Source organism: Ipomoea nil, unplaced genomic scaffold, assembly GCF_001879475.1.
Source record: "Ipomoea nil cultivar Tokyo-kokei standard unplaced genomic scaffold, Asagao_1.1 scaffold0925, whole genome shotgun sequence".
In the NCBI taxonomy this organism is placed as follows: Eukaryota; Viridiplantae; Streptophyta; class Magnoliopsida; order Solanales; family Convolvulaceae; genus Ipomoea; species Ipomoea nil.
The window spans coordinates 573,994-592,546 of NW_017617353.1; the positions used below are offsets into that span (position 1 = coordinate 573,994).

Consider the following 18,553-nt stretch of genomic DNA (forward strand, 5'->3'; position numbering starts at 1 on the left):
TCTCCAGAATCAAGAAGAATCGGACTTCATCTGGGAAGCCAGATTTTGTACATGAAGATACATGGCGCATTTGGGAGGCATACTGGGATAGGCCTGAAGTGAAAGCTAAATCTAAACAACAACACAAAAGTAGGATGTGTGAGGTAGCAGGACCTGGTACGGGATGTTCTCGACATACCGGAAGATCTAGATCATCTATTGAGAACTTTCACACATTGGTAATACATTTAACATAAAAATTTATTATTTGTATATATTTTACGGATTTAAGCATCATTTTATTGTTTGTGCTTGTTTAATAGCCGGATACACTTCAAAAGGAGCCTGTTCTGTTTGAGTGCTTTATGCATACGCACAAAAAGAAGGATGGTACGTTCGTTGATGAGAGGTCAAAGAAAATCGCTGTAAGTATAACCTAACAACCGTATATTGTTAAATTGATAAAATTCAAATATGCCTTTATATATTTGTCTTATTTTGTATATGTTTTTAATTGTAGGACGAAATACAAGCACGGCGTGATGCTGCAATGCAAGAGGTGGAAGGGTCAACTAAGCCACCAGTTATAGACATGTCACAGATGTATGTGGATGTTGTTGGTGGGGGTAAAAAATAGCGTATTTATGGCTTAGGGACTAAGTCATCTGCATTTATCAGCGGGAATAGCTGTAGTTCATCTGCTACTTCACAACTTCAACAATAGGCAATGAAGGATATGGTGAACCAACAGTTAGATACCATGCGAGTTGAGATGGAAGCTAAACTACAAGCTGAAAGAACTAAGATGGAAGCTACAAGCTGAAAGAACTCAAATGCAGGTTCAAATGCAAGCTCAAATTGCAAGTTTGATGGATGAGTTACGTCGCAACGGCATGTTATCCAATCCAAGTACTCAAGCTCAACATTCGGCTAATTCAAATGATGAAACCTTAGAAGATGATTAGATTATGTTTATTAATATATTTGGTACTGGTTCTAATGATGTAACATTATACTACAATACTTTTGTTGTTGTTATTCACTTTGAATGCTTTTTAATATAGTATATTTTATAATTATATTATTCAAGTACTATATTATAGCTTAATGCATGTTTCTGATATTAATTAGCCGGTACAATTGTTTTATTAATTTTCAAAATTCAGGGACGGACAAATATGGTAGTAATGTAACGAAATAGCAACCGAAAAATCCGTAGTTAAATTTAGCGACGGATATTTCTGTCACTAAGTTGTAGTTAAATCATATTCAATTCAAATAATAATAAAAGAATAGCGATGGATAATTTTCGTCGTTAATTTAACGACGGACGATAGCGACGGTCATGTCTGTCGCTATATTTAGCGACGGAAAAATCCGTAGCTAAGCCGTTCTAAATGTCGTCGCCGGAGCATAGTAGTAGCAATTTAACGACGGATTTGTTGTTGCTTTAGCGACGGAAATTCCGTCGCTAATTATGGCGACGGACTATTCCGTCGTTATTCGCTCGCAAATGTCGTCTTCGGATCCGTCGTCGAAAGGAATTTAGCGAGGGATCTATTTCGGCTAGCAACGAAAATTTCCATCGCTAGACTTAGTGACGGAAAAAAAAAATGTGTCGCTAACTTTTAGCGAGGTGGGTTTTTGTGATGGACGGATTCCGTCGCTAAATACTTTAACGACGGATTTTCACTATTTAGCAACGGAATTCGTCCGTCGCTATTCTTGTGTTTTTTTTGTAGTGGGGGGAATCTGGGTGTTGTGGAATAATTCAGTTGGGATCTCAGTTTTATTCACTCACCCCCAGTTTATTCTCCTACAGGTGAACGAAAGTGGAGCGGACCCGTGGACCCTTGCCATCGTGTATGGGAGCCCAACACACCATTTACGCAATCGACTGTGGAACGAACTTCAGGCATAGAAACGGGTCATACCAGGCCCGTGGATGGCGATGGGGGATTTCAATACTATCACTTGTGAGGATGAGACTTGCAATTACACAACTTACTCCCACTAGCGCAGTGCAGACTTTGTCGAATGGATCCACAATGAAGGTCTCGTGGATATGGAGTTCAGCGACCCCCGGCTCACGTGGATGCAAGGAGTGGAGGAACCTAATATTAAAGGGGCGAGGCTGGACAGAGCACTGTGCAATGTGGGGTGGCGGCAACGTTTTCCCGACGCTACGGTCAATCACTTACCCAGAATTTCTTCAGACCATGCACCTGTCTTGGTGCAGACGAGTAGGACTAATGGTAGACATGCGAGCGGCCACTTTAAATTTCAAGCCTCTTGGCTAACCAGCGAGTCATTTGATGAGGTGATCCACAAGGCCTGGGGTTCAGATTAGGCTCTACAAGCAAATATTTCTAAAGTTCAAGAACATCTTATTAATTGTCTACAAGCAAATATTTCTAAAGTTCAAGAACATCTTATTAATTGGAGCAGGGATGTCTTTGGTAGTATTGAGCCCCGGAAAAAGAACTTGCTCGCCCGTATAGGCAGAATCCAACGAAGTGGCAATCTCTTTCCATAGAGAACTGTGGAAATTCGAAAAGAAATTAAGGACTGAACTAGAGCACGTACTTTACCAAGAGGAATTATCATGGTATCAACGCTCTAGGGAGGAATGGATCGTTTCAGGGGATATAAACACTAAATTTTACCACGCCTCGACGTTGGTTCGAAAATCTCGAAATAAAATCGTAAGCCTATAGGACGCATATGGGAATTGGATCACGGACGGGGACGCCTTGCAACGACATGTACAGACTTTCTATATGAAATTATTCCAAGATGAGGGAGGAGCTAACGTTACTAATGCAATAACGGGACTTTTTCCTAGAATAAGTGCGGTGGACTGGCGATGCTTCAATAGGGAAGTAACTAAGGAGGAAGTCTGCAAGGCTGTCCGTGATATGGGCCCGTTGAAAGCACCGAGACCGGATGGGCTACATGCAGCCTTCTATCAACGATCGTGGGATACTGTGGGGGACTGTGTTTATAATCTGGTTAAGACAGCGTTTGAAAGTGGGATCCCTCCCGGAAGGGATCAACGAGACTTTGCTAGTTCTCATCTCGAAGGTTGCAATGCCAGAGAGTATAAAACAATTTCGGCCTATAAGCCCGTGTAACGTTTCGTACAAGATAATTACAAAGACAATAACAAACAGACTCAAAGCGATCCTGCCCAAGATCATTGGCCCGTACCAAAGCTCTTTTGTACCGGGTAGGCAGATTTCTGATAATATTATTATCTACCAGGAAGTTATGCAAACTATGCGTACTTGGAGAGGGAAACAGGGACTAATGGCTATAAAAATTAACTTAGAGAAGGCCTATGACCGCCTTTCTTGGAGTTTTATTAATGATTCTCTTTTGGATGCAGGCTTTAACGAAGGATGGACGCGAATCATTATGGAATGTGTGAGCACTACAAATATGCAAATCGTCTGGAATGAAAAACGCTTGGAACGTTTCAAGCCCGGAAGAGGGATCTGACAAGGAGACGTCATGTCACTGGCACTTTTTGTTCTTTGTCTGGAACGGCTGAGCCAAAGCATATCGATGGAAGTGGAAAAGGGGACGTAGAAAGGCATCTGTCTGGCTACGGGCAGCCCAATGCTATCCCACCTGTGCTTCGCGGACGACATGGTTCTTTCTGGGAAGCCTCGTTGGAGCAGGTTACAGCCATTAAACGATGCTTGGACCGCTTCTGCGACGCTTCGGGATAAAAGATTAGCTTGGGCAAATCCCAGGTCTTTTTCTCCAAGAATACGGGACCTGAGGTACAAGATACAATTGCTGCAGCATTTAGTATTCCGATCACCACTGACCTTGGCAGGTATCTAGGTGTTCTTCGCTGCACGGTCGAACCACACGAGCCACCTTTTCTGGCCTCATCGACCGAGTAGCCGCTAGATTAGAGGGGTGGAAAGGCAGAGTTCTCTCTTTTGCAGGTCGTGTAAACCTGGCTAAGTCCGTCCTCAACATCATTCCATCTTACACAATGTAGACTGCCCTCCTGCCTAAAGGGGTGTGCCAGAAGCTGGAGACTCTAACCAGGCGTTTCATCTGGGGCGGCGATAATGATACACGACGCACGAGCCTTGTGAATTGGGGAACCGTGACGACACACAAGGCAGAAGGCGGCCTGGGGATAAGGAAGCTTGAAGATGTTAACATGGCATTCATGGCCAAGCTTAGCTGGCGGTTACGAGATGAACAGGGCAGCATGTGGGCTCAGGTTTTACACACCAATTATGATCCGGAAAGAAGGCGGAGACGAGCGGATGTGCGTAACTCGGCCTCAAATACTTGGAAAGGGATTTCCGCCGCCTCTCATATCCTTGAACGAGGTCTGACTCGAGCCGTCCAAAATGCCAGAACAACTAGATTTTGGATGGATGTCTGGGCGTACGGGAAGAGGTTGTTTGATTGCATGCGGCGGCCTGTGAGCCTTCCGTAGTTATACGCTCCCGTCGCCGACTATTGGGAAAGTGGCCAAGGTTGGCGATGGGAGTTTCTCAGCGGCATTCTTGACGATGGATGGAGAGCGAAACTTCATGCGATTGTCATTCTGGAGGACGACGACGCAAAGGACGAATGGGGTTGGGGCCTGGAACAAAATGGACGGTTCTCTGTGCATTCGGCGTATGACGCGGTGAGGTTGGGACCTTCTGCTGCTCCGAGTAAGGATTGGGAGAGATTATGGAAGATAAAACTTCCGCATAAAATGAACCACTTTCTTTGGTTGGTGAAGCAATGGAAAATCATGACCAATGTCGAGCATTTTCAAGAGACATTTTACGACTGACAAAATGTGTTCTTCTTGTGCAGGTGTACCAGAGACTCTGGATCACATTTTTAGATGGTGCCCGGAGGTTGCTGATTTTTGGGATTTGATCATGTCCCGAAAAGCGACGTAGCTGCTCCAGGCTTTGGGATGGGAAGATTGGCTTTCTGTGAATCTGGGGGCGGTTAAGCAATACAGCCTAGAGAAGGACTGGCCGATCACTTTCGGTGTGAGCATGTGGTGGTGTTGGCGGTAGCGCAATGACAGAGTGTTCACCGGCACAAGAATGAGCCTTGAACAGCGATGGGCCTGGATTGTAACACAGCGGACACAAATCACATCGGCGTTCTAGAATCGATGGACGCCTAACGCCATTGGTAGACCTCCTAGAGAGGAACTCGTCGCGTGGTCGAAGCCAGAGCATGGATGGCTAAAGCTGAATGTTGATAGCTGCTGCAAGTGACCGGGATTGCGGGCTGGATGCGGGAGCGTGTTACGGGATCACCAGGGCAAGTGGCAGACCGGTTTCACTTACAACATTGGTTGTTGTTCTGCTGAACAAGCGGAACGGTAGGCGGTGCTCCTATGTGTGTGTATGGCGATTGAGTGGGGAGTGCGGAGGATTATAATTGAGAGCGACTCTTCGAGTACGATTAATATTCTAGCCGGAGATAACCAAGAAGATTACACACGATGCAACATCTTACAGTTGTGTTTACATGAATGCCGCATCTTTCATGTAGTGGCCTACTTCACGATTTAGGGGTTCGAGCTCTTGAATACGCGCCTCTGGTGGTCGAAGATGTGCTGTGGGAAGATGGGCGCCAGGTCCTACCGTGCCACGACGCATCCACGGACTGACTTGTAACTGCTTTTATGGGTTAAACCCTCTTCTTGTCTCAAAAAAAAAAAAAAAGAGAAATAAATTTGTGAGTGATAAATATTAAGTATTTTTTTTGGTTAAAAAAAAAAAAAGAAATAAGGGTTAAATAGACCATCACCGAACTGCACGCGATCCTGTAATTGGGGCAATCTTTAAATTAATCCATTCATGCAATTAGTCCAATTTGTTAATTTTTCAGTTTTCAACCAGTTATCCCTCCATCTAAGGATGTTGATGTGGATTTTTTTTTTTTTTTTTTTTTTTTTGTAAATAATTTATTTTTAAATTAATTTTTTATGTTTAATAAATAAAAACTAAATTAATTTGTTAATGTAGCATATTTACTAATACGAAAAACTTTCTATTTTTTGAAAAACAAACATAAAAATAAAAAAATAAAAATTTGAAGTAAATGTTAGGTGATTTAAAGAGTAAATGAGATCGAGCTTAAAGAGTAAATGAAATTGAGCACAGTGGAGGTAATTCTTTGTATTTCAACAGGTTGAGAAAGTATAGATGAATAGATATTACAATGTAATAGAGTCAGTAATATTTAAAAAAAAAAAAAACATTTTCCTTAAATAAGTAAGGTGATCATGCCCTTGTGCTCAGATGACATGTAGTGACCTCTCTCATGTGGAAGACCATGAGATCGAGCCTTAGTGGAGGTATTATTGACCTTTGTGCTTCATTAGATTGAGAAAGTAGGTTTGAAGATACTACAACGTAATAGAGTCAGTACCATTCAAAAAAAGAAAAGTAAGGTGATCATGCTGTAGCATCCGAAATTTGAAGGACTAGAGGGGGCAGGAACAGGTGCAGTCTTCATCGCTATAAATGTCACTGCCTCCTTTCTTCTTTCACCAAATGTCCGAAAACGAAAAAGTATTTTCAAAAATCCTGTTAGACATAAATTTTCAAAATTGTGATTTGTGTTACACCTTGAATGGATGTGGAAACAAGTATGAGCAGCAGCAATGAAGCTGCGGCGGTCCATAGAGTGCTTCTCGTCTCTGCCGGAGCTACTCACTCCGTCGCGCTCCTCTGTAAGTCGTACGATTAATAGTATGTACTGTAACTGTTCGATCTAATGTCTGCCGACCTGTGAAGAAGATGGAGTTTGCACTGCACAGTATGTCTTTGTTTGAGGATTAAGATATTAGTAGAGAGAATTTCTTTCAGCTGTTAATGTGAATAGCTTCATTTCCTTCCGAAATGTTTATTCATTTATACTAATCGATGTAACAACACATTCCTTGGACACAGAAGGGGTTAGGTTTTGAGTATTGCATGGATCGCAGTGATCCACGTTCATGGAAATTTTGAAGGGTAAAAGCGTAATTGGTGCCCCCCATCTTCGTTGTTTCTCGGCCAGTTTGTTTAATTTCGCTCTAACTTGAACTAAGTAGCTCTAAGTTCATGATGGATAATAATCTTGAATGTCGGAAGCTTTCAACTTTTAAGAGATTTCATCTGGAACTTTAAAATTGACTTTATTAGTTCGAAGATTGTTCCAATAACAAATTGGGAATGTTTTTTGAAAATGGAGGGTCTCCTCGAAGCTTTTAAAGTATGGTTTATAATCAAGGATTGGATATGATTAATAAAGTGATCCAAGTTATTTATGTAATATTGTTCTTAATTTGCAGCTGGAAATATTGTCTGTTCATGGGGAAGGGGAGAGGATGGGCAGCTTGGCCATGGAGATGCTGAAGATAGATATACACCCACTCGTGTGACTGCGTTGGATGGCAAGGATATAATATCTGTAATTTGCGGTGCTGATCACACGGCTGCCTACTCAGAATCACTCATGCAAGTCTATAGTTGGGGATGGTATGCTTTTTAAATTTTATTGTTGATCCCAAACTTTATTTTTCAATTAAGTTTATCATTGTTCATCTGTTCTATTATCAAGTCAAAATTAGGATAACTTGATAAGTCTGCATATCTGGTAAAAGAAGATATTTAGTAGTAATGAAGTTGAGATGATTCTCTAACAGAAAGGTTAATTTAAATATGGAATGATATGAATGACACTGAATGATTTTTGCTTGTGTTATGTGGACTGGTAATATTTGCGCTGTTGCTAATTTTGCAATACTTGCAGGGGTGATTTTGGGAGATTGGGTCATGGAAACTCAAGTGACTTGTTTACTCCTCAGCCAATCAAAGCATTACAAGGCGTACAGATAAAGCAAATTGCTTGTGGAGACAGCCATTGTTTAGCTGTTACCATTGAAGGAGTGGTGCAAAGGTTGGCTGTATTTCCTTCACTGGATTTATTTCTTTTGTGTGTGTGTGTGAGCGCATCTCAACTGAACAATTTGACACTCCCTTCATTTTCCTTTCATTTCCTTGTTCATTCAAGTTGGGGACGAAATCAAAATGGTCAACTTGGCCTTGGCAACACAGAGGACTATCTGCTTCCCCAGAAAATTGAAGCTTTCCAGGTACCCAACCTAGATGTTTTTGGGCTGATTGAATAACATTTGTGTGCTCCAAGTATCTGTTCTGCTCTATTTGGCACAAAAGATTTTAATTTTATGATTTACTTATATGTTCTTTTGTAGGGAATCCCTGTAAAAATGGTTGCTGCTGGTGCTGAACATACGGCTGCTGTAACTGAAGATGGTAAGCTTTACGGTTGGGGCTGGGGTCGTTATGGTAACCTTGGCTTAGGCAACCGGAATGACTGCTTAGTTCCTCAGAAAGTTTCAGCTGTAGAGGTAAATGCAGTGGATAATTATTGTTTACATACTCTAATTAAAAAGAAACTAGAAACTGTGATTGGGAAATGATAAACGAACACACTGTAGGAGAAAAAATAATGTTTAATGTGTTCTTTCTTTTGGTACCTTTTACTAAACTCTACTAGGTTTTTGTCAGCTTATAGTTCCTTTTTCAGCTTCCGTGTTTGCTTCGTAATGGTTTTGCAGGGAGAAAAGATGATCATGGTAGCGTGTGGATGGCGCCACACAATATCTGTTTCATCCTCTGGGGCTCTATATACTTATGGGTGGAGCAAATATGGGCAATTAGGACATGGGGATTTTGAAGATCGCCTTGTCCCACATAAACTTGAAACCTTGTGTGGTGACTTTATTTCTCAGGTACTTCTTCCTTTCATATGTGGATTTAATGATTTTATTTCATATTTTTTATGCATTCTTATTTTTCCAGGTATCAGGTGGTTGGAGACACACCATGGCACTTACAGCTGATGGAAAACTTTATGGTTGGGGATGGAATAAGGTTAAGATCCTTAAATGCTCTTATTTCTAAGGTCTTCAATTGAAGTAGCATTACCCATATGTGTCATATCCCATCTCTTGGCTTTCTTATTAATCATCTACTTCATTTCTGCTTCCCTCTAACACGTACAGTTTGGACAAGTTGGTGTTGGTGATAACATTGATCATTGTTCGCCAATACAAGTGGACTTCCCAAACAATGAGGCATGGCCTTGCTAGTTCTTACAAATTATTATTTCCAGTGTTTCCATGTCTGTTTATTATTATTATTATTTTTTTGTTGCCAACATTTTCTTTAAATGCCAGAAAGTAGCTCAAGTCTCGTGTGGTTGGAGGCATACAATTGCTTTTACTGAAAGGCAAAATGTCTATTCATGGGGGAGAGGAATAAATGGACAACTAGGCCATGGCAAATCTGCTGACAGGTAACAGTTACGTTGAAGCCAAACGCTTGTGAACAAATAAGAGGATATCATGCTAATGCCATTGCTTAGTAATAAACCAGTAAAGTTATTGGGAAAATAATCTCTTAGCCTTGCTGAAATTGAGATACATATGCATTCGGTAGTGATGAGTGAGAATTTGTTGGAAAATTTTCAGAATCTATCATTTGGATAAGTAGTTTTGTGGCCTGAAATATGAACTAATGTTAATTTTGTATTGTTTTGAATTGTGAAGGAATGCCCCAACAATCATACAATCTTTGAGTGTGGATGGATCAAGTGGACAACTGATTGAAGCTTCAAATTTCGATCCTTCATCAGGTTACGTGACAAACAAAATTAAACTGCCGGACTCTGCATATACATTTTTGGTGTTTTCCGTCAGTTTTGTGATTTACAAAATAAGTACTTACTACTACTTGTTTTGTTCAGGTGAAAAAAATTGGGTATCTTCAACCGGGATATATGCAGTTGTTCCAGGCGAGAATGTATGTTTTTCTCTTGCAACAACGTAACGTAACCTCTATTTGTATTCAGAGATCTATGTTGATCGATCTGGAATGATTGAAAAGAAATATATACAAGTTTGAATAAAAAATGTACTTTGTGCAGGCTGAAGGAGAGATCGAGCGGTACGATTTACACGTCCCTGAAACTGACGCAAAAAGAATGCGGATATGATATTGCATTCTGGCCTGGCCTGGTATATCTGATTGAAATAGGAAAGCCCTATTTCTAGAGGAAGGGTATAACTTATATCGAGTTATACCCAAACTCCACGAACATGAAACTATATATATATATATATACACGTACGTACTGTGCAAATTAACAGTGCTCCTCTTCAGGCTGGGAGGAGCCTTTAGATTCAGTAGGGTGCATATGTTTAGGCTTCCATGACAGACTTTCATTGTAAATTCTTGTGTACGTTGGCATTTGGGATTGCAAAGTGAGAAGCTAAGGCCGGGTAAGACTACTGTGTTGCCGGTGAGGTTGTAAAGTTTGTTTAGTTATGAGTTTGAATACTATATGAATATCATGTATAAGGATTTATGGGTGTTTGTTATGTAAACTTTGTATAAAATATTTTATGAGTGATTTTATTTTTGCATATCCTCTACTTCCTCTATCCTCTATTATAATAGTGCCACAACATTTAGTTTCTCGTCCAATCAAAACTACGTAGTTTTATATTCATTAGTGAAAATGCATTCAATACAAATAAAATATTCAAAAAGAATCAATCTTCTGTCCAAATGCATGCAACAAACGTCTGATTGGGATGAAGGAATTAATTGCATTTAATTCTATAGATAATTTTAATTTTCAAAACATTGTTGGTTGTTGCAATAAATTAAACCTGCAGAATTTGTAACGTTGACAGCAGTATTAATTCTTTAACAGTTTACAAAACACAATTCAAATTATAGAGATTCAAGATCTTGGGAATCAAAATGTATTAATTGTTTATAGCTTTTGAAACACAGTTTTCACAACTATTTTTATCCTTTACTCCAGTATAAATATCAGCAAATGTATTGTAAATTTTAACTATGAAATATTCGATCAGTATCCGAGATCATGGTGAATGTTGTTGGAGGTTACCGGAGAGATCAAGGGAGACGAAAAGGTCACCATGAACATATTTATGAAGGAATAGAACTTGAGAGGGAGTTACGAGAGAGATTAGGCATTGGAAAGAGCACCAGAATTGGTAGGGAGCGAACCAGAGAATGACATTATGGATGGAAGCTGTGGAGTAATTAGAAATTGGAGAGTGCAGCTTTGGCACCTTCTTAGCACCTCACATCGTCCTTTGGATCGACGATTGCCGTTGAGGTGACAATGAACGCAAGGTCCACACGGAGGAAGGAGAAAAAGATGGGGTGGAAGGTGATTCTCTCAACCATTGTATTTACTATTATCAATTTTGTTTGAGGTTTTGGAGAGGAGCTTTCCGACTTCATGATTGCTCGGCATGTACACCGTCAAATTTTTGGAGTGACTTTCAACTCTTATTTTCCTTCTTTCACACTCGATATACATAGACCTGTAGATAAAGAGTTAGGGTTTTTATTTAATTAAATTTTGGGTTTCTATTTAATTAATTAAGTAAAGAGATTGAAACTTACCAGATGATGTAGATAACCTGTGTATAACCATGGGTGTTGAGTTTTCTCTTTCACTAATTTGTCGGTTTGGTGAGGAAGACGACGAAGACAAATGGCAGAAATGGGGAAGAAGACTGGGTTGAACTGAGGATTATAGAGTGCAGTGGTCTATTGGTTTTCATAGACTTCATCTCTATTTCTGTGGATGGAAAATTTCGTGGGTTTGGCGAGGAAGATGAAGCACAAAAATGAGGGAAGAATCGCGGGTTGAAGCACAGAAATGAGACTTTAATATTATTATTTATACTAGTATTTTCACCCGTGCGATGCACGAAATAGATTTGTTATAATATTTTAAGAATATCTGGATCGATATATAATTATATAAATTATAACATCAAATATTATAGTGTAATTGAAAAGATGGCTTGGATTAATTATGTTTTGTGATGTTATCATTGTGAATTCGACCAAATAATTGTTGAATTAATAGCTAATATGTAGATGTAAGCATCCGGTGTTGAAACTTTGGGGATGTTATATATTGTTTAGGATTTGTATAACTTGAGCAAATGTGCTATTTGGAAAAAAAAATATCACCGGTTCGAATTACACATTATTGAAAACCTCTTTGTAGACAATATTGGTAGTAGTAACAAAATCTTGTCCATCCTCGTCTAGAGCTAACACCTTCAGGCCATCAGGATGGGTGACTCGGGAAAAAGCCACGTACAATTGACTGTGATTAAACATCGATTTTTTCAGCAATAACCAAACATGAGTTAGTGTTTGACCCTGAATTTTGTTGATAGTCATGACATATGCGAGTATCAATGGGAATTGTTTAGGCTGAAACTTGAAGGGCAATCTCGTAATGAACAAATGAAGTAATGATGTATTCATAGGTGACCCTATAAAATCACATTCATTTTTAATTATGAAATACGGGACATATAATTAAGCTTTCAAACTTGTTAGTAAAGTGGCATTGAATCCTTAAATTTAAAATGGTTTAAAGAGATCATTGAATTTATGAGAAAAAAAAAAGTACAATTAGACATTTTTTATTTGTTTTAGCAGGTAGGCTTACCTGACATCCAAATCATCATCCAAAATATTTAATATAATACGAATAATTTTAAGGGGGCGTTTGGTTCACGAAATGTTATATTACATTAGGAAATGTTAGATTGCTGGAATGTTAGTGTAGACACAGAAAAATTAAACCCGATAAATAGACGGATAAAATTTTTGTTGGGCCGACGTCGAGATTGATGATTGGGTCAATTTAATTAATTGGATCATAGAAATTAATTTAATTTAATTAGCCCAATTAGATTTGATTTGGACCATTGAATTAATTAATTAACTGGTCCAAGCCCATTTTATATTTGAATTTGAATTATAAATTATAATTATAATTTAAATATAATATTAATTTTATTATATTTGAATTAGATAATTATAATTTAATTTGAATTTGAATTAGATTATACAATAATGAACTTGGACTTGATCTTGGGCAAGGTTCATTTTCGTAATTAGTTAATTAATTAATTAGTTAACTAAAAAGGGGAGTTGGTTGAGGAATTTTGGTTAAGCTTTTGGTATAAATAGAGCCTTCATTTGATTCCAAAATACACTTGAAAGCTGTAAGAATTTGAAGGCTTAAGGAGTTGAGAGCATTTGAAGAGCCCGAAGGCATTGAAGAACGCTTGAAGTTGAAGGCATCTTTGTTGATTTTGCAGGCAATTTGAATCCATTGCAGGTACTTTGGAGCTTTGCAGAATTGATTGTCTCGAAAATTTTGAAGTCTTTTGAAGGCATTTGAGGATCTTAAAGCAGCTTGAATCCATTGCATGTGTTTTGAAACTTTGCAGGGTTGATTATTTCTAAATTCTTGACGCTCGTCGTTGGAAGTTACGCCACTTAAATCCCGGAAGCTACGCCACTTGAATCCCGGAGGCACGCGCCAATTGAATCCCGGAGGCTACGCTAATTGAATCCCGGAGGCACTTCCATAGATAACGTTAGTGAACAATCAGAGGACTAGACAGAGATTTTGTACCTGCATTGAATTATACACACGCTGTACATGAATTTTGTGAATATATACAAAGTTTACTTTTTTGTGTTTACAGATTTTGGCACGCCCAGTGGGACGACTTTGCCTCTCATCTCTTCACTGCTGATTCACGAGCTCTACAAGGAAGGAATCTAAATGGCATCAAGAAATCCCTCCTCCAAGATGACATATGCTCAGGCTACCCGCTCCAGGGCATCATCTGCGGCCGGTTCCGGTGATAGCCAAGGCGTGGGAGGAGCAATGACTCGAAGCCGAGTGAGGAACCTAGGGGTGCAACTCCACGAGGCCCAGGACATTGCCCGCCACATCGTCCGAAGGATTGACAGAAACTCTACTATGTCACGGAGAGCTGCACATGACAAAGGATCATCCTCTACAAAGGAAACTGTTGCTGACCAGAATCCTACAAGTGAGGGAGCTCCAAGCAACAAGAGTCCTGCGAGCCCTATTCCCTCGAATAAAACTCCAAGCAGTGGAAGTTCATCACAGTCATCACTTCTGCAGAGAACCTCACCGGAATGGAATCACATATACACAATCATGCCCGCTATGACAACGAACGCGGCTTCGGTGGAGGAACAACTCGCAAACATCACTAAATCTCTCGAGGGGATAGCTGCACTCATGCATAACCAAGAAAGGCGGATCAATGAGCTCAGTGAAAAGGTTGAAAGCGGAAGGAACGGCGAAACAAGTCGGGCTTCCGGGAAGCAGCCTCAAACCCAAGGAGATGAGATTGATGTCGAGTCCCCGCGCCATCAAAGTAGGCCAGGAATGGAAGAGACAATCTCCCGTCCACCACCCGCCGAGAAGAGTATCCTAATTTCTGAGGGCATGATACCCGTTGAGCAGTTGAATGAGTACATCATGGGAGCGATCAAGGGGAAGCTCGAGGGAGGACAATCTTCATATACTTACACTAAGCCATATACTCAGAGAATTGAAGAAATGAAAATGTCGCTGGGCTATCAACCTCCCAAGTTCCAGCAGTTTGATGGAAAAGGCAACCCGAGGCAGCACATCGCCCACTTCGTTGAAACCTATAATGATGCAGGAACATACGGAGATCTCCTCGTCAAGCAGTTCGTCCGCTCTCTGAAGGGCACTGCCTTTGATTGGTACACTGACCTGGAGCATGGTTGCATTGATAGCTGGAATGATATGGAGCGCGAGTTTTTTACCCGCTTCTACAGCACTAGGAGGACTGTCAGCTTCTTGGAACTCACCACTACCCACCAATGGAAGGGTGAGCGTGCGGGCACTTACATCGAGAGATGGAGGGAATTGTGCTTTAACTGTAAAGAGAGGATATCACAAAGCTCCGCAATTGAAATGTGCATCCAAGGGATGCACTTCGAGCTCTCTTATATCTTGCAGGGAATCAAGCCTAGAACATTTGAAGAACTATCCAGTCGTGCTCACGACATGGAATTGAGTATTGAAGCCAATGGAGGGCTCGGCATGTCAAGTATCCCTAGCTCATCCAAGGCACCGGTAAAACAAGAATTCAAGAAAGGGGGCAAACCCTTCCCGAAACAAGAAAAGAAGGAGGCCATGAACGTAAAAACAGCACCAATGCGGGTTTTCGCCAAAGTAACTGAAAATCCCAGGCTAAGGTCATTTTCCCGCCCATCTCGGGGTACTAGAATCATTGAAGAGATGCAGCAAAAACAGTATCCGTTCTTGGACTCTGATGTGTCACCCATGTTTGATGAATTGTTAAAGCTTAAGTTGATTGAATTACCAGAGATGAAGCGTCCCGAAGAAGCTTCTAAGGTAGACGACCCCAACTATTGCAAGTATCATCGTCTCCTCGGACACTCGATTGAAAAATGCTTCGTCTTTAAAGATAAGGTGATGAGACTTGCTCGTGATGGAAAGATTGAGCTGGCCGATGCAACTGCCAGCACCAACCAAATTTCATGCGGAAGGTTCGCTCCGTTAGTTGAGGAGAGTGATGAAGAGGATGGGGGCAAGCAATACAAACGCCCGCTTCCATTTATTGTGAAACATGCTACTAGGCAACCGCCAGAGTCACCACAGGCTAATCCGGTATGCGAGAAGGATTGGGTAGTTGTTACCCGCAAAAAACAAAGGAACAATGCTGGACACGTTAGATCTTTGAAGAGAATAACAAAGCGATGGGTTGAGAGAAACCCAGCAATGGACCCCGCCTATGACACAAAGATGAAAGGACGTCCCGGCGAGCCTCGACCACCAGTTGCCTTGGCTCAATACATGCCAAAGGCGCTTCCTCCGCATGGTACAAACATTTCTGAAACTCGCTTGAATATTAAAGAGAGTCATGTTGAAGGGGGAGAATGTTCATTCCCCGTGATTGAAGGAGGCGACGAGGTTCAAGTCCACAAAGCCGCGTCTTATACTGCCGAGATAACTTTTAAAGATGAAGATCTATTGCTTGGTGGTACACCACATAATCGTCTGTTGTTTGTTGAAGGTTATGCCCGCGAGCAAAAGATTAAAAGGATTTTGATTGATCAAGGATCGGTTGTGAACATTCTATCACTCCGAGCTATGAAAGAACTTGGCATCTCCACCGATGAGCTCTCTCAAAGCCGCTTAATGATCCAAGGATTTAATCAAGGCGGACAAAGAGCCCTGGGTACCATCAGACTCGACCTCAGGATCGGGACACTAAACTCAAGCACATTATGTTATGTGATAGATGCAAGGACGTCGTACAACTTGCTGCTCGGCCGGCCTTGGATACATGAGAACGGAGTAGTTCCCTCATCCTGGCACCAATGCCTCATGTTTGAAAAATGCGGGGTGATAGAAAAGGTAGTCGCTGATCAAACTCCCTTCATTGAAGCAGAATCATACTTTGCAGATGCAAAGTTTTACTTGAAGAAACAAGTTGTAGAGGAGGCTGAGCAAAGCAATGTTGACACACCTCTTGATCCAAAGTGTAAAGGCAAGCAAGTTGTAGACCAAGCTCATCGCGACAAGGAACTTGTTTTCCCACTCGCAAAGATTGAAACATTAAAAGCAGCAGCTCCAGTTAAATTGCTTGAAGATGAAGCTCAAGTTGGGGCAAGTCAAACAGTGCCCGCTAAGCGCACTAGCGGCTTCGACCCTAATGCATATAAACTTCTATTCAAAGCTGGATATGATCCCAAAGAGCCACAAAAGCTGGGGAAACTCATCCCAGAAGCTGGTGGTAAAGGCAAGTCCAATCAGCAAGAGCCACATGAACGGAAAGGATTGGGTTATATTCCCCCTAAGCCAGTGCGAATATTCATAAACAGAGCCACAAGTAATTGCATCACTTCTACAGATGAGGAGGAAGGTGACAAGAAACAGTCTGTTTTTGATAGAATCGGAGATGTAGAAGTACGACAATCAGTCTTCCTTAGACTTGGGCCGAATCCCAAACCTGCTAAGAGAAAATCAGTACATGACAGAATTGGGCCTACTCAGAGTTCGAAGGAGCAGACCAACCCTCCTACTGAAATGGAACCCTCAAAAAGGCTCAGGAGTGCCGTTCCATCTCGCATAAGAAGAGAAGTTAATATCCATGTCTCGTGTGGTGAAGTTTTGAAGGTCCAACCAAGAACCATTGTACACACCCAAGTGCGAGAAAGAAGTCAAGAAAATATTGATTCAAGTTGTGAGGCAACACCAAGTCAAGATCGTCATTTCATATAACATTATACGATGAGATTCCAACCGAGGGTGAAGATGCAGAAGATGCACCTCAAGAGCTAGAAGAAGGGGTACAAGCCGCAGTGGACGAACTAAAAGAGGTGGATCTAGGAACTCCTGAAAGTCCTCGACCTATCTTCATTAGTTCACTCCTTTCCAACGAAGATGAAGAAATATATGTCACACTTTTGAAAGAATATATCGATGTATTTGCATGGACATATAAGGAGATGCCAGGGTTGGACCCAAAGATAGCCGTGCACCGCTTGGCAGTAAAAAAGGGGTGTCGCCCGATTAAGCAAGATCAACGGCGCTTCCGCCCCGAGCTCATTCCCTCAATCGAAGCAGAAGTCAACAAGCTTATAGAGGCTGGTTTCATTCACGAAGTTAAATACCCAACTTGGATATCCAGCATTGTGCCTGTGCGCAAGAAGAATGGCCAGATCCGCGTGTGCGTAGACTTTCGAGATCTTAATGTTGCATGCCCGAAAGATGACTTCCCGCTCCCTATCACAGAGTTAATGATAGATGCTGTAACTGGACACGAGATCATGTCATTCATGGATGGCTCATCCGGTTACAATCAAATCCGCATGGCGCCAGAAGATGAGGAGTTTACTGCGTTTCGTACGCCAAAAGGTATCTACTGCTACAAAGTGATGCCCTTTGGTTTGAAAAATGCAGGTGCTACATACCAAAGGGCCATGCAGACTATATTTGACGACATGCTGCATAAAATGGTGGAATGTTACGTAGACGACCTAGTTGTGAAGTCGAAACTCCGCACTGATCACATGATGCGTCTAAGACAAGTATTTGACCGCTTGCGAAAGTTTCAACTCAAAATGAACCCCCTGAAATGTGCTTTTGGGGTTGCTGCTGGCAAATTCCTTGGGTTTACTGTTCGACATAGGGGCATTGAGATCGAACAAGCAAAGATCGACGCTATAATGAAGATGCCTGAGCCAAAGAACCTTCATGAGCTTAAAAGCTTGCAAGGGAAGTTGGCTTATATAAGAAGATTTATATCAAACCTAGCAGGAAGATGTCAGCCCTTTAGCCGGTTAATGAAGAAGGGTGTCCCATTTGTATGGGATGAGGCCTGCAAGAATACTTTCCAAAGCATCAAGTCCTATTTAATGAAGCCGCCTGTGTTAACTGCTCCAATTCCAGGACGCTTGTTGATCCTTTACATCTCCGCCCAAGAAAGCTCGGTGGGTGCTTTACTTGCACAAGAGAATGATAACGGGAAAGAAAATGCCCTTTATTATTTAAGTAGAATGATGACGCCAAATGAGCTCAAATATCTGCCAATTGAGAAGTTGTGTCTGGCCCT

At 41.2% G+C, this 18,553-nt stretch overlaps 1 protein-coding gene and 1 long non-coding RNA gene across 2 annotated transcripts; both read left to right on the top strand.

Moving 5' to 3' along the window:
- The first annotated feature begins 350 nt into the window (after positions 1–350).
- Positions 351–18,035, top strand: LOC109179466. The gene is made up of 4 exons (XR_002053905.1): positions 351–404; positions 500–582; positions 17,153–17,158; positions 18,026–18,035. It is a non-coding gene; the product is annotated as an uncharacterized LOC109179466 (long non-coding RNA).
- LOC109179465 (ultraviolet-B receptor UVR8-like) lies at positions 6,422–10,466 on the top strand. The gene is made up of 12 exons (XM_019328955.1): positions 6,422–6,703; positions 7,307–7,493; positions 7,768–7,914; positions 8,029–8,110; positions 8,231–8,386; positions 8,597–8,770; positions 8,841–8,912; positions 9,044–9,115; positions 9,218–9,336; positions 9,590–9,675; positions 9,787–9,842; positions 9,967–10,466. Exons 1-12 carry the CDS (start codon positions 6,604–6,606, stop codon positions 10,033–10,035), a joined length of 1,320 nt encoding a protein of 439 aa, XP_019184500.1. The 5' UTR covers positions 6,422–6,603; the 3' UTR covers positions 10,036–10,466.
- Positions 18,036–18,553: the final 518 nt, after the last annotated feature.